Genomic DNA, 25,058 nt, shown 5'->3' with positions numbered 1-25,058 from the left:
TGACTCATTAAAGTTTCACCCCAGTCCTAACTGAACAACCTTGTGTCCCAGTTCACTGTCGTCTTAATTTGAAAATTTTGATTTTTATTTTCAAACCCCTCTTCTCTCAGTCTGTCTCCTGCAGATGTAGAACCTTTCAAGATTTCTGTTAGCTAGATTTTGATAGACCCATTTGTTGGGCACAAAGTTTGCCCATTCAGATGAAGATGGTCAAGATGCAAACTTCATGTTTCCACCTTATCCGAATGAATGTGGTATTAGCTGTTGTGCCTCAAAGGCCTACTGTTTGAGTACAGCGATGGGGTGAGGGAAGCCAGGAACAGTTGTGCTGGCAGCCTGACAGGTACAACCAGCCTGATTTCCTTAAAAGGAGGCTGCAGAACAATAGTCTGCATTCTGAGTTCCTGAACATCAGTGTTCATAATGATCAATGTGACACTGGAATTATTGATGGGTTGGGTGGGTAGATGTTATATGGTCCCACAGAGGATGAGGAAGCCTTCAGGTACCACCCTCAGAAAAAATTGAGAACAGGCAACCAGAAAGGTCACCTTCCAGAGTATGAACCCAAGAACCTGGCAGCAGCATCGCACAGTGTGGTCAACACCAGTGAATGCATCTTCACATGACCTGCCTCACCCTCCACAACACCAGCTACTCACGCAGCTCAATAAACCATACCAATGATGTAGCCTCACCAAAATGGGGGTTAATATTCAGGATCATCAGCTTTTTGATCATGATTTAATCTGTGAATATCTTGGAGTACTGTGCCCATGCACATTCAATGTTTTTCACCTGACTGACTAAACATTTTCCAAGTTACTTTGGATACAATTTCCCACAAGTGGTTTGACTGGAGAAGCTGTCACTTTTGGTCATACTCAAGTGAATGTGCAAAGACCACTCTGACTCACAGCACAATCAAATGAATGGAAAGCAAAATGCTATAGATGCTGAAAATCTGACTCGGGGAGAAAAATAAGCGGGCGATGGGGAAAGTCAGAAGATCAGGGAACATGTGTAGAGCAAAGTGTTGAACCTATGAGAAGGGCTGATGCAGTCTGACCTGCAGAGTGTCTGTTCATGTTTTTTCTGTTGCTCAGCTGGTTTCTAATGTTGTAACCATTTGTTCAGATGTTCTTCATCTCTCTACTGTAGGCTCTCAGCATTCCATTTGCCACAAAACCTGCTTTCACTATCCTATTTCTTCATACAACACACAACACCAAGTTATCATCCAACAGGTTCATTTGGAAGCACTAGCTTTCAGAGCCCTGCTCCTTCATCAGGTGGTTGTCAACCTGTTGGAAGATAACCTAGTATTGTGTGATTTTTAACTTTGTACACCCCAGTCCAACACCATCACCTCCAAATCATGTCTATTTCTTCATAGTTACTGATTCTTTGCCCTTTTTCTAACTGTCCCAGTTTTGCCACAGATGTTCTGTGCTCACTTCTATTGCACGTCTTGTTATTCACAATCATTTCAGAGTTAAGTTTTCTCACAAAAAAACTGTACGGTTGTTCTGGGGTGCTTGAAGTATTTGAAGTGTTACAATGCTATCGCTATGCATGTAATATAGCTCATTCCTGATAGGTCAACATCTCCGCAAGTCCTTATCTAAACAGTGCGTAGTTTAGTCAGCACTTATTTCATTAGTGCTCCCTTTCAAATTATAGTGGATGATCAAAGTAATACTGGGCAGTAAGTATGACATACAGCTGTATGCACTTACAGCTTAATCCACCTTTCGGCTCACTGGCTATTTTTACAGGCATGTGGATGTGTCTGTCCACATGTGTGTGTGTGTGTGTGTGTGTGTGTGTGTGGTTGGTTGTTTGTGCATGCTTTTGTGTAAGTGTGTGTTTGTGTATGTGTACAGTGGTATATACATGAGTGTTTGTGCCTTTGTGCATGTGTGCTGTCTGTCTTTGAACTGTTCCCTGCAAGCAGTGAAGAAAAAGAACATTGGGTGGGATGTAAAATGGTCAGAGACAGCAGTTATATGGGCCCCTCTGTATGTGTGCATGTCAGTGTGTACATTTCTACCTGTGTTTGTGCATGCATACCTGTGCTTTTATATGTCTGCATGTGTTTCTCTACATATTCATCCTACTTTAAATCATGACATGCCCTGTTATTTTGCTTACTACAGATCCACAAACAGCAGCCAGTGAGGTTGATGGAGTAAACCTTGAAGAAATTCGTGAGTTTGCAAAAGCATTTAAAATCCGGCGTCTATCTCTTGGTCTGACACAGACACAGGTTGGACAGGCCTTAAGTGCCACTGAGGGACCAGCATACAGCCAATCTGCAATCTGCAGGTAGCTAAGTACTTTGTGACTTTTGGAATGTGACCAGTATGCTTGGTGAGTGTGTCAAGTCATGTTTAACTGCGCCTTCTGTTACTTCTACTGTGAGCAATTTTAAAAAATCAAATGAAAAGCTGCATTCTGATTATATATCTCTTTTAAAAATCTGATCTTTTTATCAGTTTATTGGAATGACTAAAGCTTAAGAAGTTCCACTCTCTACGATTAAAGTGAATGATCTAGAAAAATGATTGCAACATGATTTGGTCAAAGAAGTCCATCAGCCTATTTGTTATAGAGTCCAGTTCAATTCATCCATGACAACCAGATATACTCAATTAATGTCATCCTATTTGCCAGCATTTGGCCCATATCCCTCTAAACCCTTCCTATTCATATACCCATCCAGATGCCTTTTAAATATTGTAATTGTACCAATCTCCACCACTTCCTCTGGCAACTCAATCCATAAATGCACCACCCTCTGCATGAAAAGGTTGCCCCGCAGGTCCCTATTAATTCTTTCCCCTTCCGCGTTAAACCTATGACCTACCCTGGGAAAAAACCTTTGGTTATTCCCCTATCCATGCCCCTCATGATTTTATATACATTTATAAGGTTACCCCTCAGCTTCTGATTACTCAGGGAAAATAACCCCAGCATATTCAGCCCCTCCCAATACATCATACTGTCCGACCCCGGCAACATCCTTGTAAATTTTGTCTGAACCCTTTCAAGTTTAACAACATCTTTCCAATAGCCAGTGAGATCTGAGATAGTTTTCTTCACTCTCCACCACACTACACATTTTCGCATCTTCTGCAAACTTATTAATCATACCTCCTATATTCAGATCCAAATAATTACATAAATGATCATAGATGATATAACATTATAGTTATAGAACAAGGAAGAATGCAGGTATCATTCAGAGGCTCAGAGATAACTTGCTAATTGTGGAGAAGGCAGAGGGCAGAGGAAATTCAGAGTGGGGTGGGGTAAGTGGTGACCAGCAGTAGCCCAGAGGTTGAATGTGGAGCTAGGATGTGCATTCTTCTCTTTCTGCACCACAATAAGGTAAGATTTTTCTTTGAGATTTGAACTTAGGTTCTTATGATCCTAAGTGCAAACTGCTGGATTACGAATCTAGTAACAAAATCGCTAGACATCTGTCATCCTCAACTGGTCAAAATATCATTCTGAAATCTACAAAGGTGACAAAAATTTGTGAGTCATCCTAAGTGTGCAGAATTTCAAGAGGAAATGAATACTTTGACACTGACATAAAAGTCCAAGATGTTTCCTTTTTCCAGTTTTAGCTAGAGAAAGGGAAATCACTGTAAATATTGGGAATGTCAATGGCCCTGACTGATTAGAAAGTGTATAACAAAAGAGAACCTCAATGTCCTTTCATATTTGCACAAAGGGAGATATATAACCGAAAGCAAATCAATAAAATGGGTGAAGAGATGTAAATTTCATACATAACCACAACACAATCAAATCTTCTCAATCTTTTAGTCCACTTTTTGATCCCTGCACCTGAACATATCTCATCATTGGCCTCCCCTCCTTGTAGTCAAGATTAGAGTGGTGCTGGAAAAGCACAGCACGTCAGGCAGCATCTGAGGATCAGGAAAATCGACGTTTCGGGCAAAAGCCTTTCATCAGGAAGGGCTTTCACCCGAAACGTCGATTTTCCTGCTCCTCGGATGCTGCCTTATGTGCTGTGCTTTTCCAGCACCACTCTAATCTTCATCAGGAAGGGCTTTCCTGTTCCTCGGATGCTGCCTGGCCCGCTGTGGTTTTCCAGCACCACTCTAATCTTGACTCTAATCTCCAACATCTGCAGTACCCACTTCTTCCCCTCCTTCTACTCTTATAATGCCAATTCACCATAAATCATACCCAGAATTTTAAATGCAGCAAGATGCAAAGTAATGCTCCTGTTGTTTTATGATGAATTCTAAAGTATTCTAAACAGGTTGGAACTTTCCTCATTAGGATTTAGAAGAATGGGAGGTGATCTCATTGAAATGCATAGGATTCTTAGGGGGCTTCACAGGGTAAATGATGAAAGGATGTTTCTCCTCAAGGGACAGTGCAGGTGGGCATTGTCTTAAAGTTAATGGACACCAATTGAGATAAAGAAGAATTTTTCTCAGTGGCTTGTGAGTCTTTGGAACTCTTTGCCACAGAGAGAACTGAGGGCAGTGTCCTTGTGCATATTTAAGGCTGAGATAGATAGATTCGTGATCTATATGGGAAAAGGTTATGGTGAAAAAGCAGGAAAGTGGACACGAGGAATGTCAGATCAGCCATGGTCCTGTTGAATAGTGGATAAAGCTCAAGGGGCCTACTCCTGTTCCTATTTATTATGGTCATATGGTCTCAAAGGGAGATGAATTTATTCCCTCTTTCTGTGGATATGTTTTCTGGCTTTGTGGTATAATGATATTAATGGACATTATGATATAATAATTGATCACATTGCTATGATAGCAATTTGGCAGAAGACACTCAAACATGAATGAGCATTTGAAAAGACAGCTCTTAGATACTACACTATAGAGTTGTGTTTGATTGCATAATATGTGCGGACACAATTAAGCAAGTGTTGGGAATGTTATAGTAGAGTATAGAATATCCTTTATTGTAAAGTGTACTTCAGTGTAGAAATACAGTGAAAAGCTTTTACAATATCTGCCTCTTGCGGCACCATATTAGGTCCAAATACCTAGAGACAAATCTTGGATACAAAAGAGGAATAAAAAGTAGTTGCATTACTTTACAGAGTTTAAAAAATAAGTTAGAAATAAAATATCATTAAAAGATTGACATTACAGTCAGGTAAAAAAATTGTCAAATAGAATTACAATGAGGCAGCTCAATGCAGGGCCTCTACTCGTGGTCTGATCGCCCGCACCAGATCCCAGTCCAACAGCCATCCCTGCTCCACTCCAAGCTTCCAGTCCGCTCTATCCTGGCACTCAGCTGCTCCAAGGTAAGTTCTAGGACTGCCTCCCTCGTGTCAGTCTCCACCCAGGACCTGCTGCCTGCACGCTGCTCTGGGAAGCACCACTCCAGGACTGTAGCCCACATGCTTCTCCAGGACTCACCTCCAGGGCTAAGGAAAGAAAAAGAAAAAAAGAAAGGAAGAAAAGAAAAAGAATAGACAGAATAGAAGAGCTCCATCAGGATTATCTTCCTCTGCCGCCATCTTGCAGGAAGGTAAAACTTAAGAAGTTGAGGAATCTTAGTTAGAGATAATGAACAATCAGCCTCAGGGCATTGTATGTACAGACAACCAAAGCTCAGATATCTAGGACCCGGTACCTCAATATGCAGATAGCAGTATTGACTTGAAGCACAAGATAAAGCACAGTAGCAGATAAGGAACAAAAGGAAACTTCCAAACCCAGGATCCTAACTTAAAATAGAGTCAGAGACACACCTGAAGTGGGGAGACTCTGAAGGCAAGCCAAGACTTCAGAAGACTTTGAGGAAATGACTGCTGGAAAAAGACATTACTCCAAAGGGGAGAAAAGAAGACTTTAGAAGAGTTTGAAGTCTGGATATCAACTGTCAGTTTTCTGGAGAGCGTAAACACAGAATTGGGACAGTTCAGCAGTAGGAAGGAAAAATCCAAATGTTAATGCATGTCAATCAGCTAAGATAGTCCATAAGGATGGAAGTTCCATTTAGGGCGGCACAGTGGCTCTGTGGTTAGCACCGCTGCCTCACAGTGCCAGGGAGTCGAGTTCGATTCCAGCATTGGGTGACTGTCTGTATAGAGTTTGCACATTCTCCCCGTGTCTGCGTGGGTTTCCTCCAGGTGCTCCAGTTTCTCCCACAGTCCAAAGATTTGCAGGTCAGGTGAATTGGCCAGGCTAAATTGCCCGTAGTGTTAGGTACATTAGTCCGAGGCAAATATAGGGTAGGGGAAGTTACTCTTCAGAGGGTTAGTGTGAACTTGTTGGGCTGAAGGGCCTGTTTCCATACTGTAGGGACTCTAATCTAGTGATCTTAACATTACCTCCCTCTTAATAATATGGAAGGCTTACAGTGAGGCTAGAAGTGGCACTCCGAGAAAAGGTCTAGGAATGGCAGTTTTAGCACAATAGAACAGCTTCAGGTTTGCATGCAAAGGAGTAGCACCATCATGTCAGCACAGGTTTTTATATGCTGTAGGTCCAATAGCTAATGATGTTCTGGCAAGAAAAAAGTGTAGGAAAATGTACTGTGAAGTATGATGCATTGAGTAAAGCTTTCAATGCATATTTTAGCCTCACAGGAAGTTTAGTAATAGTACAGTTAAGATTCAATCAGTGATTCCTGCATTTGGGAGAATCAACAGAAATCAATTTAACAGATTTATGTTATCTAGCTGAATGTTGAAGATATGGAGCTTTGATGGATGAATTAATTAGAGACTGTATTGTAGTCAGTGCTGATAAGTTATCAGACTTTCTTCAATCCAAGAATGATTTAATGTTGGAACAGGCAGTTGAATTTGTGAATGAAGCAGAAAAGGAAGACCTTATTTTAGTTGAAGCAGTAGAGTTTTATTCTACAGCAGTAAGAATACTTTACCAGCAACTGAGGGAAAACTTAGACAAATTTGTGCTGCTCAAAAATTTGACAAGGAATGCACAAAGGTCAGACAACTCCATCTGCGAAGGTGGTCAAAATATAACCCAGCAGAGCAAATGGGTATCGTGAACAAAAACAATACTTGACTTGGTGAAAGATTTATTGTTGTACAACCTTAGAATGGTTGATGGGAAGATAAATCCTGCAGAAATTCCATGGGGGCGTCAAGGTATCATGGAATGCATTTTCAAAGACAGATGGGATTATATTTTGTCAGATTTCTAAAAAGGCGATTGGAAAGGCTAGAGATGTATTTGTTTGATTCAAGAGTGAAAATGTATTTAGTTCTAGTTAACAATTATTCAAGATGGACTAAAATAGCAAGAATTCATTCAATCACGGTAAGTTCAGTGATCAGAGCACTGAACAATACCGTTGCAATACAAGGTTTCCTTGAAGAATTTGTGTTGGACAATGGACCTCAATTTGTGAATGAGGATTTCAGGAAGTTCACTTTGGAAGTGGGCATCAACCAAATAACGAGTTGTCCCAACCTGTCCTCATTTAAACAGAGAGATAGAAAGAGCAGTCATGACTATGAAGTCATCAGTGCATGAGAACCCAAATAGAAAATGTTTTTTTTAGTTACAGAGCAACACCGCCGAATAATGGTCCCTCACCAGCAGAATGGATTGTTAATGGGGATGAGATGCAAAACAGATGTACCCAGAATTAGAAAGCAATCTCATGGGTAACCTAAGCTCACAAGACCACAGAAGGTAAAACAGCTTGAGAAAAACCCACAGAAAAATAAAGCAGAGGTGGCACAATTTAAGGTGAATACTCTGTCACCATAAAGCCAAAGCAAGATATCTAGATAAAGGATAGGAATTCAGAATCCACAGTCATCAGCGAAACAGATCAACTGAGTCCCTATAATTTCAGAATACCCAAAGGGACATCAAGGAGGAACACAAAGGCATCAATCCTACTTGAGCTAAGAAGTGAGCCAAGAATTGAGACCAAGTATTGTTATCGAGGAATATGGAGTCAGCCATATCTATAATGCATGAGACACAAAGTGGTACAATACCATTAACCCCATGTGTTGAACTCAAGCGAACCAAATCATGTTTTGAACATCCAGTCAGAGTTTTAGATCGTCTGAACCTTGAACATTCAGAACTTTCTGGGTGATCTGTTGGGGTGTGCAGGAGGCAAGATGGAGAACATGGCAAAATCAGTGATAATGGCAATAATATTGTTAATGACTACAGAAACTTTGTAGTGACAAAAACATGAAGCTGCCATTTGCAAGACGCAGCTATTTTGGATTTGCAATCATTGCATCAGCCACTTCAGACACATTCTGATTAAGGACGCTAAGGGATCAGAAGCTGGTCAAAAATTATTTGCTACATGCCATTGCTTGCATGTTGAACCCTGGGCATCTCAGTAGAAGGTTGAAGTTAACAGCAAAAAAGGTACAAAAGGCCACTGCTAGCTGAAGGGAAACTACAATTAGTTCCACCTGTAAGGGTTCTGTGTGAGCCACATAAGTTCAATTATGTAACACATCAAACAGGATACAGCATATGATGAGGCAGAATAAGATGCACTGTGCAGGCGTATCCCCCGTTATCCATGTTTAACATGTCTCACTGTGTGGTGAAGTGCATTCAACCCACATCCCCAGGGTCTGCCACCGATTATTGTTCTGAACTTTAAGAAACTGTTTCATTCCTTCTGTGCTCAATTTAGATCTTTTCTACCGAGAGTGATTGCCCTGCCACTGGTGGCATATTGGCCGCTGCTTACCTTAGAAGACATAGATGGATGCAGGAAGACCAAGAGCCGTTGACAAGGTCAGAAGCAGCAGCAGGTGGCATGGAGGTCAAGGATCACCCAGCTCAGGGAAAGGTTGTAGCTGCAGGGCACCCCAGGCTGTGTGGGTGTGCAGGAGGCCCAGAGTTTGCTGGCACCAACTCCATTCCTGGGCATGATTGAGGCACAGTGTTGACAGGCTCTATATACCTCAGGAAGCTGTGACAGAACTGTGCCATGTGCTGGAGTGAAACCTGAGGGCTGCTTGAAAGGCAGATCATCCTCTCACAGTGACTGTGAAGGTCATTGCAGCACTGAACTATGGTGTGCAAGGTCACACCAACCCATTTCATTCGCCTAAGAAAGCACCAGATCAGTATCCTGGGCAATTGGATTCAGGATCATAGCTGGTTCTCCCAGCTACATAGTGTCATCAACTGCACATATAAAAGCCATATGACAACATTTCAAAATACATCAAAAGGAAGGTGTTCCATTTGATTAATGTTGAGGTGATCTGAGATCACCGTTACCGTTTTCAGGGAGGTGTGGGCCCACTATACTGGCAGCTGTCACAACTCATACATTCTGGAGCACTCTTATGTACATGCTGCATTTGAGGGTCCAAGTCCCTTACAAGGCTGGTTACTGGGGAACAAAAGTAACCCAATGTGATCATGGGTCATGACACCATTGCATAATCCCATGACTGATGCAGAGAGTAGATACAATGCTGCCCAAGCCTAAAGCATGGCTGTGATAGAGCAGAGTATAGGGCTGCTGAAGATACAGGAACCAGAGGAATACTGGCAAGTCCAAAGTTAGATAGAGGTGCAGTAATTTCAGTTCTTTCTGATACCTATTATGGTTGAAGTGTAGTTGGAATGTTCTCTTCAGCCATCATGCATAAACCAACATGGTATGTGAGGTACCAAGCGCTGTGTCATAGGAAAACTGAACATAAGTGTTCAAGACAGAGAGAAATATTTCTAAAACCTGACATATAATCCAAAACCAGGACTTTCACTGCTAAGCAGGACTTGCATTAGATTTACAGAGTAGAGAAGTTAGAAAGAATTTATATTTGCCAGGAATTGGTGTTAGAGAGACTGTTAGGTCTGAAGGTTGATAAGTCCCCAGGGCCTGATGGTCTACATCCCAGGGTACTGAAGGAGGTGGCTCGAGAAATCGTGGATGCGTTGGTGATTATTTTCCAGAGTTCGATAGATTCAGGATCAGTTCCTTGCGGATTGCAGCGTGGCTAATGTTGTACCACTTTTTAAGAAAGGTGAGAGAGAGAAATCAGGAAATTATAGACCAGTTAGTCTGACTTCAGTGGTGGGAAAGATGCTGGAGTCTATTATAAAGGATGAAATTACGATAAATCTGGATAGTAGTAACAGGATAGGTCAGAGTCAGCATGGATTTATGAAGGGGAAATCATACTTGACTAATCTTCTGGAATTTTTTGAGGATGTAACTCTGAAGATGGACGAGGGAGATCCAGTGGATGTAGTGTACCTGGACTTTCAGAAAGCTTTTGATAAAGTCCCACATAGGAGGTTAGTGAGCAAAATTAGGGTGCATGGTATTGGGGGCAAGGTACTAACTTGGATTGAAAGTTGGTTGGCTGACAGGACACAAAGAGTAGTGATAAACGGCTCCATTTCGGAATGGCAGGCAGTGACCTGTGGGGTACCGCAGGGATCAGTGCTGGGACCGCAGCTTTTTACAATATATATTAATGATATAGAAGATGGTATTAGTAATAACATTAGCAAATTTGCTCATGATACTAAGCTGGGTGGCAGGGTGAAATGTGAGGAGGATGTTAGGAGATTACATGATGACAGGTTAGGTGAGTGGTCAGATGCATGGCAGATGCAGTTTAATGTGGATAAATGTATGGTTATCCACTTTGGTGGCAAGAACAGGAAGGCAGATTACTACCTAAATGGAATCAATTTAGGTAAAGGGGCAGTACAAAGAGATCTGGGTGTTCTTGTACACTAGTCAATGAAGGTAAGCATGCAGGTACAGCAGGTAGTGAAGAAGGCTAATAGCATGCTGGCCTTCATAACAAGAGGGATTGAGTAGAGAAGCAAAGAAGTTCTTCTGCAGCTGTACAGGGCCCTGGTGAGACCACACCTGGAGTATTGTGTGCAGTTCTGGTCTCCAAATTTGAGGAAAGACATTCTGGCTATTGAGGGAGTGCAGCGTAGGTTCACGAGGTCAATTCCTGGAATGGCGGGACTACCTTATGCTGAAAGACTGGAGCGATTGGGCTTGTATACCCTTGAGTTTAGAAGGCTGAGAGGGGATCTGATTGAGACATATAAGATTATTTAAGGATTGGACACTCTGGAGGCAGAAAACTTTCTTATTCACTCTTACCAAAGGTAAACAAGAAAATTGACTGTATGTTAAAGTAAGGAGTTACTTCAACTGGAACCAACCACCTAATGCTCAGAGATGCTCCAAGTGACAAAATGTGATGGGATAGCTCAGAATCTGTATAGTCCACATACATCTGATCAAAGCAGTGTAATGCAAAGTTTGTCCCATGTGTGTTGATGAGAGCTTAGCAAAATTGAGCAAGTGTTCAGTTTATGTCAAATAAATGCAGATAGTGGATTTGGCTACCATGCTTGATGAAGGATCAAAGTTGCTCACACCTCCTTAAACCATTTGAGAAGTTTTGTTTCAACATTTCTTTGTCATCATCAGTGCCTGAAATCTTCCAGGCAACAAGATTAATCATCCTGCATGGACTGGATGGAGTTGATGTCACACGAGTCAGACCCTGATCCATGGATCCTCTCAGACAGAACATGACACTGGACTGCGAACTTTGCTCAATGCCTAGATGAAGCAGGGTTCTCATTCAAACAAATGGAAATTCTCATAGTTATTTGTCAAGTTGCTTGGATATGTTGGGCTGCACCCTAGTGTCAGTGTTCATCCTCAGAAGACCGAAACAATCGTGGAGTTTACAGCTCCTTGTGATATAACTGAGCTCTAGAAATTCATGGATTTGGTTAACAGTGACACAAAGTTCTTGCCTAACCCAGTTGTTCCCAATTTGAGAAGATAATACATGGTGCCAGAAGGAAACACTACAGAGGGCTTTCGAGAAAATCAAAGAGTTATTGATGTGATTTGATACAATTGTTCACTGACTCAGAACTACCAGCTTTCACTGCTGTAAGTGTAACTTCTAAACAGAGGATTGTACTCTTTAAAATACAGGTAGTTGGAAAGTAGAGATTACTCTGCATTCTATTTGACACTGAACATAATTATGCAGTAATAGAAAAAGAGCCATTGACTGAGATGTAGGCATGGGAAAAGTTTGCAGATATGTTCTTGGTCTTCACTTCAAGATAGTGACCCAGTACAAGCCTTTAATAATGCTCTTGAATTCTAGGGAGTTAGCAAAAATGCCTCCAAATGAGATTAGTTAGGAAGACAGAGTATGTTGTGGGAAAACAACAGATACTTTGCTGTATATTGATGTGGCAAAGCCTAAAAATTGTGATGTAGATTTTATTGAAGCAATAGAATCCCTTTATGTCAAGAGCACTGTAACAGCAACAATCAACTCTTGAATGTAATCAAAGAAATCTGATGGTGAATGTCCTTTGGTCAAAATGTAGGGATGGCCAGCGTACTGCCACAAAATTCTGGATTAGTGGTGCTGAAAGAGCACAGCAGTCCTCTCCACACTTCAGGCTCACTGCCTTTATTCCTGATGAATGGCTTTTGCCCGAAACGTCGATTTCGAAGCTACTTGGATGCTGCCTGAACTGCTGTGCTCTTCCAGCACCACTAATCCAGAATCTGGTTTCCAGCATCTGCAGTCATTGTTTTTACCTCTACTGCCACAAAATCCCAATTTCCGAACTTAGAGGACACCTCAGGTGTTGTAGCAGATTTACTCATTTATGAAGAGAGATTGGTCATTCCGAGAATCCTGAACCTCGATTGCATCAAGGAATGTGAATGTCACAAACTGTCACCAGGAAAGGTAAATAGGTCAGTGTCAGAAGTTTTAAACTTAGAAGGTGGGGAGTTAGCCCCAAGAAATGTGAACAGCTAAAGGGAGATGGTGGCACAGCAGTAATATCACTGGATTAATTTTCCAGGGACCAAGGCCAATGTTCTGAGGAAGTGGGTTCAGATCCCACCATGGCAGTTCGGGAATTTAAATTCAGTAAATAAGTTTGGAATTGAAAGCCAGTCTCCATAATTGTCATCATGAAGCGATCTTCAATTGTTGTAAAAGAACATTTCATTCACTAATGCCCTGTGCTGAAGGAAATCTGCTATTTATCTTTGCTTTGTCTGGCCTACATTGCTGGTCTGACTCCAGACTCTCAGCAATGTGGCTGACTCAGAACTGCCCCCTAAAATGTTCTCACAAATCATTCAGTTCAAGGGCAATTAGGGATTGGCAGTAAATTGTTGCTGACCTTGACATCTGATGAAAAGGAGAAAGAAGGGTAAACAGAATAGGAACTGAAACCATAGGACAGAATAAAGTGAAAGAACACATTAATGGCAAAAAAGTATGCAAAGTTATAGAGCATGAGTGTGAAAAGATTAGACAGTAAGTGAGAGGACAGCCTATTTAAAAACGTGTTGAAAAATATCTATCCAGCAATGATTACAGAGTCTGAAGCAATGATGTATTGGCAGGAACCACACACTGAGGAGTTTGATGATTGCGTGACTACAGAAAAATCAGAACTAAAAATTAAACATTGCAGGGAATAACATATTTGGAGAAGATAAAGAGGGAAGAAGGACAAATGGAGTCGCTGCACCCATTATGATGTTTTTAATATAATGATGATGGAAAAATTGATGCAGTAATCAACAGAACAAAAATAGAACCCATGTGAATAGAGGTAAAGACAGTAAGGGATGTAGTGTACAGACCACTGAAGAGTGGAAGAGAGTTGGAGGAAGAAATATGCAGACAAATTAGGGAACCAAGTTAAAAACGTAGAGTAAAATTTATAAAGGATTTCAGCTAAACAAAAACTGAAAGAACTTTGGATGCTGGAGATCAGAAACAACAACAGATTGCTGGAAAACTCAGTAGGTTTGGCAGCATTTGTGAAGCCAAGTCAGTGTCATAGAGTCATAGAGATGTACAGCACGGAAACAGACTCTTCAGTCCAACACATCCATGCCGATCAGATATCCCAACCCAATCTAATCCAACCTGCCAGCACCTGGCCCATATCCCTCCAAACTCTTCCTGTTCATATACCCATCCAGATGCCTTTTAAATGCTGCAATTGTACCAGCCTCCACCACTTCCTCTGGCAGCTCATTGCATACACGCACCATCCTCTGGGTGAAAAGGTTGCCCCTTAGGTCTCTTTTATTTCTTTCCCCTCTCACAGAAAAACTATACCCTTTAGTTCTGGACTCCCCCACCCCAGGGAAAAGACCTTGTCTATTTACCTTATCCACACCCCTTATGATTTTATAAACCTCTATAAGGTCACCCCTCAGCCTCCGACGCTACAGGGAAAACAGCCCCAGCCTATTCAACCCCTCCAAACAGCTCGAATCCTCCAACCCTGGCAATATCCTTGTAAATCTTTTCAGAACCCATTCAATTTTCACAACATCCTTCCAATAGGAAGGAGACCAGAATTGCATGCAATATTCCAAAAGTGGCCTAACCAGTGTCCTGTACAGCTGCAACATGACCTCCCAACCCCTACTCAATACTCTGATCAATAAAGCAAAGCATACCAAATGTCTTCTGCACTATCCTATCTACCTCTGTTGGAACTGTCGCTATAAACTATGAAGGAGCTCTGAATCTGCACTCGAAGGTCTCTTTGTTCAGCAACATTCCCTAGGCTCTTGCCATTAACTGTATAAGTCCTGCTAAGATTTGCTTTTCCAAAATGCAGCACCTCGCATTTATCTAAATTAAACTCCATCTGTCCTCAGCACATTGACAATCTAGTCAACATCTTCGCTGTCCACTATACCTCCAATTTTGGTGTCATCTGCAAACATATTATACCTCTTATGCTCACGTCCAAATCATTTATATAAATGACGAAAAGTATTGGACCCAGCACTCATCCTTGTGGCACTCTACTGGTCACAGGCCTCCAGTCTGAAAAACAACCCTCCACCACCACCCTCTGTCTTCTACCTTTGAGCCAGTTCTGTATCCAAATGGCTAGTTCTCCCTGTATTCCATCAGATCTAACCTTGCTGACCAGTGTCCCATGGGGAACCATGTCAAATACCTTACTGAAGTCCATGTAGATCACATCCACCGCTCTATCCTCATCAATCCTTTTTGTTACTTCTTCAAATAACTCAATCAAGTTTGTGAGACATAATTTCCCATATAAAAAGCCATATAAAAATACCTTATCAGTCCTTGCCTTTTCAAATACATGTACATCCTGTCCCTCAGGATCTCCTTACAAATTTGTTTCTCAATTTCCCTCTGACTATTAGGGGATCTATAATGCAATCCCTATAAGGTGATCATCCCTTTCTTATTTCTCAGTTCCACCCAAATAACTTCCCTGGATGTATTTCTGGGAATGTCCTCCCTCAGTACAGCTGTAATGCTATCCCTTATCAAAAATGCCACTCCCCTGCTTCTATTGCCTCTCTTTCTGTGCTTCCTGTAGCATTTGTATCCTGGAATATTACGCTACCAGTCCTGTCCATCCGTGAGCTATGTTTCTTTAATTGCTATGATATCCCAGTCCTACGTTCCTAACCATGCCCTGAGTTCTGGGAATGAAATATGTAATAATGAATAGTTAGCACTGATTTCAAAGTGAAAAACCTTGCTTGAACAAATTTATTAAATTGTTTGAGGAGATGAGAGAAAAAGTAATGCAACGGGTGTAATTTTGATTTGGATTTTCAAAAGGCCTTTGATAAAGTGCCCATAAAAGACGAATGAATACAGCCAGAGAAGTGGCAGAATGGATTGTTACCTGCTTCAAGATAGAAAGCAGAGAGTGGGAGTAAATGTATTTAGTGATGGAAGATAAGAAGTGTACCAAAATGGTCCGTATTGGTGCCACAACTATTCATAGTTTAAAGGAACTTTAAAATCAAAAACCCAAAGTCTGATTTGTAAATTATACCAAACTGTGAAGGGTCATCAATACTGGGGAGAACTGTAACAATATCATAAGAGGACATTAATAAATTTACAGAATGGGCAAATAATTACCAAATGAAATTCATTGCAGATAAGTATGATGATTTGGAGGTGCCGATGTTGGACTGGGGTGTACAATATTAAAAATCACACAACACAGGTTATAGTCCAACAGGTTTGTTTGGCAGCACTGGCGTTCGGAGTGCTGCTCCTTCATCAGGTTGTGGATTATAAGATCGTAAGACACAGAATTTATAACAAAAGTTTACAATGTGATGCAACTGAAATTATATATTGAAAAAGACCTGGATTGTTTGGTCTTTTGGAATGACCATGTTGGTTTCGAAAACCTGATGTTGTGTGATTTTAACTAGATAAATATGATGTCATACATTTTGCTACAAAGAACAAGACAGTCACTTATTTCTTTGAAAGTACAAGTTAGGTTGGGGAGATGCAGTAGAGTGAGAAAGGGATTCAGAATACAATCCACCTATCACTAAAAGTTGCATCACAAGTAGGAAGGCTGTAAAAATGCAAATCAAAATTATTTCAAAAGGGATAGAATTTTTAAAAATCATGAAGTTAGGTCATATCTCTGTCAAAACGTGGGCAATCTACTCTGAAGTAGTTCTGGTTACCATAGTATCAAAAGAATAGATAGGCACTGGGAACATTTAAAAGGATAATCCTAGAAATAAATATATCAGCAAAGGTTGAACAAATTGTCCTATTACCTCTTGAAAAGAGACGATTATAGTGTGACCTAATAAAAGTCTTCACATTTACGTAAGCTTTTGATAGAGTAATCGTGGAGGATGTTTTCACACATGGGGAGGAGCATAACTCGAACACCTCAACATATGATGATGATCAAGACTTTTGACAGAAAATTTAAAACAAACCCTTCTGTCCAAAAAAATGGTAAATTCGTGGAACTTACTACCAGAAGGAGTGATTGAATCCAATAGTGCAGATGCATTTAAGGGAGAGCTAGACAAGTGTAAAATGTTTCTTTGATAGATTTATATTAGAAATGATGGGAAAAACTTCAAGTAGGGTCTCGTAGCAACATTTTCTGTCTCAGCCAAATGGCCTGTTTCTGGATCATATATGCGATATAAAATAGCCACTATACTTTCCATTACTGGGGGGTCTTTTATAATTGACTCCTATGGTGACAGAAATGTTTAGTGCCATTTGCTTGAAATAGATGTTTGTAGGTGAAATTAAGTGATAACTCTCAAAATGCTGGAGATTGTAGGTAAGAAATAAACAGCATAGAGGTTTTGACAAACCACAGGCAGAAAGATTTTTCTCATTATTAATAAAATGAAGAGTATAATAGCTGTCCATTTATCTAAGTTGATGTAACTTTGAGTGGTTAGTAAAGTATTTTAGCCCATTCTTTCCAAGACTGGAACCAGTTTATTAACCGGTATGTATTAAAATACAGGCTAGAAATACAAACATCCAGTTGATCATTTTGAAAAAAATCTTGCATTTGCAGTTGCAACTCCCTCATAATCATGCTGATCCAAAATGCTTCCCAGCCCATGAATTACTTTTGATTGGCACTTGCTGTTGTTTTCTTGGAAACTTGTACAGAGCAAGATTTCAGACATATATAGTGGATGAGATGGATGTAGAATTTTCTGTTTTCAGTGATGGTTACCTTTCAATTCTTTTCAATTTAAACTTGCAATCAGATGTTAGATACACTACACCAACAGCCTGTGAAATCTACTTTTGTTCAGACTTTGTCCATTCCATCATTATTTACTAAGTGATGAATAATGAACTTCAGTATAGGTTGTCCTGCCAGTTCTTTATTTTGCATCTTGAAACAAATGTAGTGAGATGCTAAACAACACAATGACCTTGTTCATTTTTATCTAGAGTCAAGACTAACAGTCTCTCTAGCAACAATAAAAAGCCAACAAATAACCTCTTCACTCGCCCTAATGGATTATGCTCTTGATGATCCATGAAAAACTCTTTCCTTTTAGACATTTTGTATTTCTGATTTACTCCCTTTAGAATGGGAAAGTGCTTTTTGTGCATTTTAGTATCAGTGTTATGAGGAATCACAGTATGGGGTGTTGAAAATGCAGTCTAAAATGGCCTTACTCAATAATTCTCCATACTACTGTATTGATTGTTACTGCATACAGAACTTCAGTTTGTGCACCACAGGATCACTTGACTACTCTGACCCTCCCTACTGTTTTGTCTTACTGGGTACTTCAGTGCAGAAAATTACTCCACTTATTCAATCCTTTCAAAGTGATCACTATTTAAATGCGTCGCTTTGCGCAATCACATACACTGACAACTTTTCTCCCCTGACAGACAATCAGCTGTGTAAATTCAATGCCTTTCAATGGTTATAGCTAGTTTTGATCTTGTGCATATAAGTAAGAAGTATAGGATAAATTTTAAAGAGATGTGTAAAATTAAATAGAGTTTGATGATGTGAAAAACATCAAATTAGATGACACATGGACATCTTGTACACATCAAATGTGTAGCAATAAAATAGAGGCTGACAGTGCATTGCTTCTTTTCCAGAATCCCGTGCATAACAAGTTTCTACACAAAGCTGTGCTGTTGGAAACGTGGAGTACATTTTGATAGTTGCGTGGCCAACAATCCATTTTAAGGACTAAGCCTCGATCCCCAGTAAATTGTAGGCAACCAAGAGGTACCTCAGGACAGCTCATGCAAGATGAACTTGAGCAGTTGTAGGCATTTCACAGGTTATTTCTGTGAAGCATTTCTGCTCTTCCTGATTACTAATGCTTCCCTACCCCCTCAAAAAATTGGAAACATTCCGGTTTTCATGTCAGAGAGAACAAGGCAGAGTTGGTTTGGCACATACTCTGCTTAGCTGTTTCCCAAATTGACAAGGAGGTGAGGGGAGAGGAGTCTTTTACATATTGAAGAAGCCCAATTTGCATTATAAAAGGAAATGCACCTTAAAATGAACATGTGCTTTAGCTGTTTCACAACAGAAAGGCTAATAGAAACATAGTATTAGCAGTTCAACATTTTGAACCTGTTCCACCATTCAGTTGGATCATAGTTGAACTGTACTTCTATCCCATTTATTTGCCTTTGCCACATTCCCCCTGATGTGCATATCAAGCAGATTTCTTTGTGTGCTTTGCTTGATGATGGCAGTAAAAAAGTCTTCACCCCAACAACTGTGCCGGGCTGCCTGAGATTAAACCTACCCCTGTATTACTGAATTACTCTATGCCTGTTCTCTCAGTGTGATAAAGGAAGTGGCTGCCCTTTATTGTTATAAGAGTTTCAGCATATTAATTTTTATTTTTCCCCCTTCAGCTCCAGTCCTTACTGTCAGCCTTCTTCGGGCTTGCTGATGATCCGGACAATAGCATGTTACATCCATGGATTTCTCAATTCATTCTATAAATGTCAGAATGAGTCTTTAAAGTAAGCAGCATAGTTTGGCATCCAGACTGTCTGCACTTAGAAGTAGTAAACAGGTAGATACTTCAATCAAAATGAAGTTAATATATAGACTTTCCCTTTGAAGAATCAGAACATATGTTTCTCCTTTCCCTTACCTCCTTTCACAGCCACAGATTGTGAAAGTGGTATGTCACCAGATTCCTTTTGAGTTCAGATTTCGAAAGACTTTGAGATCTTGATGTGCATCTGTTATACTCAAAAGGCAAGAAGAAGGTTGGGACCATTGTAAGAACTGAGTCATTTTTATTTGTATCTTTGAAACTGTCGACTGCAAGGAGAAAGAACTATTGTCTTTTAAATAACAGAGATTTACCAGGATGGCTGCATAATGTCACTTAAACGATTTTGATGCCTATTATGAGCTCTGATTTTTGTGGTTATGGGTTCCTGCAATGAGCAAACAATTTGGGACTGAGTCGTTCATATGTGAAGGTGGCACATTGTATTGGAAATAAGTTACAGCAACACAGAGAGAGAGAGAGAGAGTGTGAGTGACAGAAATGTGTGCAGTTGTTCTCCCCGAGTAGAAGCTACCTGTTCTCTGCAGTAAAAAAAACCCTACCATTTAAGCTTGAAGAAAGTAATTTACTTTTGCTGCAGCAGTTCCCATGATCTGTGACTTTTGAATTGATAAATCAGAAATATTTTTCAAATGAATCAGTCACTTTGTACTTCTTACAAACAAGTCAAAGCTTCCAGAGAAAGATAACTGAACATCAAGGGCCTGGCTAGCCAAAGTCATACCATCCTGACATCTGAACCAGGTAGTAAATACCACTGAACTGACTTTCCACTGTTTTATAACTCTGCCAATAATCTATTTTCCTAGTTTGTGTATACGTGTAAAGGGGAGTATATAGGGAGATTAGGAACTTAATTAGTCTTATTATGTGTCAATGGTTTATACATGTTTACTTTTAGCCACAGTCTAATTAGTTATAATAAATAATAATTGTTGTTCAGTACCGAAACTGGTCTCAACCTTGATCTTTAAAGTCAGGAATTTGGAGGACTATGTGTACATTAAAATTTTAACATTTGGTACAACCCTGGGAATAGCGGAGATCGATTAACAGCACATACCTGATGGTTGGATTCATACAGAGGTTGAAGGATGTACCCACCAACTTTCCAGGAACATTTGAGGGTTTGATGCATATCTGAAGGACAATTTACCAAAATGGCAGTCAGCCCTTTGTGATCGCAAGATCATAGATTAGATTCCCTATAGTATGAAAACAGGACATTTGGCCCAACAAGTCCACACTGACCCTCCAAAGAGTAACCCACCCAGACCCATTTACCTACATTTCCCTCTGACTAATACACTTAACACTATGGGCAATGTAGCATGACCAATTCGCCTGGCCTGCACATCTTTGGATTGTGGGAGGAAGTCGGAGCAAACCCACGCAGACATGGGGAGAATGTGCACACCCTGCACAGACAGTTGCCCAAGGCAGGAATCGAACCCAGGTCCCTGGCACTGTGAGGTAGCAGTGCTAACCACTGAGCCACCGTGCCACCCACAGACCAAAGGCCCATGAAACAAAGATATCCGACAAAATTGAAGAAAGCAATATTCTGTGCTTATGACAAGCAAACAGTATCTTGATACTCCTCAGGATGCCCAAAGCAGTAGGTTTTAACAGGGCTGTTTTACACAAAGGATCCAAAATAAAGCTAGAAGCTTTAGGTAAGTGGTAAGGCGCCTTGCAAATATTTATGTTGCCTGTTGGTGGCCCTAGGAGTAATTTGGCAGCTGATTACTCAATTCCATAATTTGATCTTCTTAAGGTAATAGAGTAGTTAGATGGACGACCTTGCAGCTCTCGAGGGGAAGGGACCGTCTTTGGATGGATCAGGTGCTGTCAAGCCAAAGGGCATCATCCAGAGATAAATTTGTCAGAAGCACAAAGGAGAAAAAAATTCCAGAGGTGAAATTGTTCTTCATCAGTAACAGGAATAATAGAGCAAAACAATTGAATAAAATTGACTGTTCTTTTTGATCTGGACAGTATTCCGTTCCAAATAGCTGGTAAACCACAGGCACTGCTCACTATCTCCTCAGTCCTGAACAATGGGAATTGGCTTTCTGTCATTATTATAATCTTATAGATAAGCCTTTACATGTTTAATATTGGACATGAAATAGTTTCCACATGGCACCAATGTTAATTTTTTTTAGTGTGTGCTTAGAGTGATAACTCATCCTAGATAATACAGAGCAGCGATTCTCTCCTCAAAATGGTCTCCTTTTGCTCTGTCCCAGGTCAGTGTCTGGCTCCATGCACTGCATTTTACTGCTTGCCCTCAAGGAAGATATATTGGTTTTAACCTGACTAACATTAAACTAGGCCAACCTGCAGTTATGAAATGCTCTGAGTGCCCTTAAAGAGGTGACATAGTAAGTGTTTCTCAGGATATAGCAAACATGGATCCCAGAGAGAGGGAGTAAGGAGCAGGAGAATCTACATTTCAAGCGTAAGCTCTTCATCAGGAATGTTCCGGATGAAGAGCTTATGCTTGAAACGTCTACTCTCCTGCCCCTCGGATGCTGCCTGACCGGCTGTGCTTTACCAGCACCACACGTTTTGACCCTGACCACCAGCATCTGCAGTCCTCACTTTCTCCTAACATTTCTCCTCTCCCTCCCCTCCCTAAAGAACAAATCCCTTGGATCCTGACTCAGTAAATACCTTGCCACTCCTGTCCAAATCCCCACACCAGCCATTTTATGGTATGGGTAGCATAACATTTGGGTTAGTTGGCTTATAATAAGCACAAAGCTGAAAATGTGTTGCTGGAAAAGCACAGCAGGTCAGGCAGCATCCAAGGAGCAGGAGAATCGACGTTTCGGGCATAAGCCCTTCTTCAGGAATCCTGAAGAAGGGCTTATGCCAGAAACGTCGATTCTCCTGCTTCTTGGATGCTGCCTGACCTGCTGCGCTTTTCCAGCAACACATTTTCAGCTCTGATCTCCAGTATCTGCAGTCCTCGCTTTTTTTCCCTCATAATAAGCACAGTTTTTTTCAAAATGGCATGTGGACTACCAGTTTCAACACTTGCTTAACATTTATGGGGAGTAGGTAGTGGGCTGGGAAAGCTGTGGGCTTACCACCTAACATATTTTACATGCTCCCATGCTCACCGCAAACACAGCTGGTGGGGGCACATAAATCCATCTGAAGATTTAAACTGCATTCGCAGAATCACATAATTGCTGCAGTGCAGAAGGAGGCTATTTGGCCCATCATGCCTACACTGGCTTTTCAAATCCGCATTATTACCTGGTGCTGGTCTCCTATTTTCTGCCCATACCCTTGCATACCATTTCTATCCAAAAAAAATCATCCAATATCCTTTTGAATGCCTCGATTGAACCTGCTTCCAACACACATTCCCTGGCAGTGCATTACATACCCTAACAACTCACTGAGTGAGGAAGTGATTTTTTTCTCACATCTCCCCTGCTTCTTTTGCACATCAATTTAAATCTATGCCCTCTCATTCTTGGTCTTCTTACAAGTGAGAATAGTTTCTGCCTTTCTCCCCTATTCAGCCTGCTCTTTATTTTGAAAACCTCGACTAAATCTCCTCTCAGCCTCTCCAAGGAGGACAGTTCCAACTTCTTCAATATATCCTCAACACTAAAATGTCTCATCCCTGGAGCTTGTCAATCACTTCTGCACTCTCTCTAATGCATCTACATCTTTCCTATGATGTGGCACTCACAACTGTACACAATGGAATGCACGCAGAATAGTCATAGCTGAAGCCACAACCCTTAAAATGAAAGTCTGTTCTGCCATGCCTGTATCTCAGAGAAGACTCAGTCACAAGTGGTCACAGCAGTTGAATCAATTAACTTGTGGTACCTTCTGCCTTTTTACAAATGCTCCTTCCCTAAAGGACAACCAACAAATAGAAAGGATCGAATCTATTTGCATGCAATTCTGGTCTCCTTCCTATCAGAAAGATGTTGTAGAACTTGAAAGGGTTCGGAAAAGATTTACAAAGATGTTGCCAGGGTTGGAGGATTTGAGCTATAGGGAGAGACTGAACAGGCTGGGGCTATTTTCCCTGGAGCGTCGGAGGCTGAGGGGTGACCTTATAGTGGTTTACAAAATTATGAGGGGCATGGATAGGGTAAATAGGCAGTCTTTTCCCTGGGGTGGGGGAGTCCAGAACTAGAGGGCGTAGGTTTAGGGTGAGAGGGGAAAGATATAAAAGAGACCTACGGGGCAACCTTTTCACACAGAGGGTGGTACGGGTATGGAATGAGCTGCCAGAGGATTGCAACATTTAAGAGGCATTTGGATCTTAATGATCCTATATGAATAGGAAGGGTTTGGAGGGATAGGGGCTGGGTACTGGCAGGTGGGACTAGATTGGGTTGGGATATCTGGTCGGCCTGGACAGTTGGACTGAAGGGTCTGTTTCCATGCTGTACATCTCTATGACTCTATATGCATTTATTTTTATTGTTGTGATGTCCTAAACAATTGGAAACATTTTTATTTTCTTTTGTTTGATGTCTTTTAAGAATATAGTCAGCTGGAGGATATTTTGAAAGAAGGTGAATTGGTTTCCTGACTGTGATATAATTAAGTAAGAAGAAATGTAGCATGACCTGGCGTTGTCATGGGGATGAACAACTAAGAAGCAAATGGTAATTGCAGTTTGAGTCAGCCTGGTTTTTTTCTGCTTGGCAGTTCTGAAGACTAGGATTTCATTCAAAGAGAACATGAACTAGGCTGTCTCTGAATGTGGGCCTTCTCCTGGCAATCTTCAAAAAGATCCTGGTATTGAAGCAGGTCTCTAAGAATAGAGGAGAGACGATGTCACTGTGTGACATACAGTTGGATAGATCTCTGTAAACAGGAAAAACAAGAGGTTGTGGAGTGGACAATACCCATTGCTGCAGTTAGAGCACACAAATTGTTTAAAAGGGACAGAAAAGGAAATGTCGAGTAATTCTGTGGCATTAGGATTGTTGTAACTCCAAGTGAGAAAGGATTTGTAGATGTTTGTCTCTTCAGTGGTAATTTTGTCTGGAGATTTCATGTTGAATAAGTCTGCTGGTGAATGTGATCCAAAGACCAAAATGTTTGGTTGGGGAACAAAAGAATCTACAAAATGAAGGCTGAGTTTGAAAGATGTGACATTTCACATGATATGACATTTGTGTAGGAAATAATGCAAATGCTAGTAAAAAGAAAAGTGAGACCTTTGTGGTATCAACTATTTAAAGCAAAATGCATCTTTTAATTTGAAATCTTTTACCTGGTTAACTAATGTTAGAATTATATACATTTTGGTCATATTTTTTACAGTAAAAGGGTAACTAGGGAGCGAATAGGGCCCCGCAAAGATCAGCAAGGCAGCCTTTATGTGGAGCCGCAGGAGATGGGGGAGATGCTAAACGAGTATTTTGCATCAGTGTTTACTGTGGAGAAGGACATGGAAGATATAGAATGTAGGGAAATAGACGGTGATATCTTGAAAAATGTCCATATTACAGAAGAGGAAGTGCTGGATATCTTAAATGCATAAAGGTAGATAAATTCCCAGGACCTGATCAGGGAACTAGAAGTCTGTGGGAAGCTAGGGAAGTGATTTCTGGGCCACTTGCTGAGATATTTGTATCATCGATAGTCAC

At 40.8% G+C, this 25,058-nt stretch overlaps 1 protein-coding gene across 2 annotated transcripts in view; it reads left to right on the top strand.

Moving 5' to 3' along the window:
- Positions 1–25,058, top strand: part of pou6f2 (POU class 6 homeobox 2) — a 559,448-nt gene that overhangs the window by 515,399 nt on the left and 18,991 nt on the right. For both annotated transcript variants that reach the window (XM_072571171.1, XM_072571172.1), the window contains exon 9: positions 2,160–2,328. In XM_072571171.1, the coding sequence (XP_072427272.1) occupies positions 2,160–2,328 (169 nt within the window). The remainder of the gene's footprint in view (positions 1–2,159; positions 2,329–25,058) is intronic.

This window comes from Chiloscyllium punctatum, chromosome 5 (genome assembly GCF_047496795.1).
Source record: "Chiloscyllium punctatum isolate Juve2018m chromosome 5, sChiPun1.3, whole genome shotgun sequence".
NCBI classification, from domain to species: domain Eukaryota; kingdom Metazoa; phylum Chordata; class Chondrichthyes; order Orectolobiformes; family Hemiscylliidae; genus Chiloscyllium; species Chiloscyllium punctatum.
The sequence above is the reverse complement of the archived record's forward strand: the minus strand, read 5'-3'. Positions and strand labels throughout refer to the sequence as shown.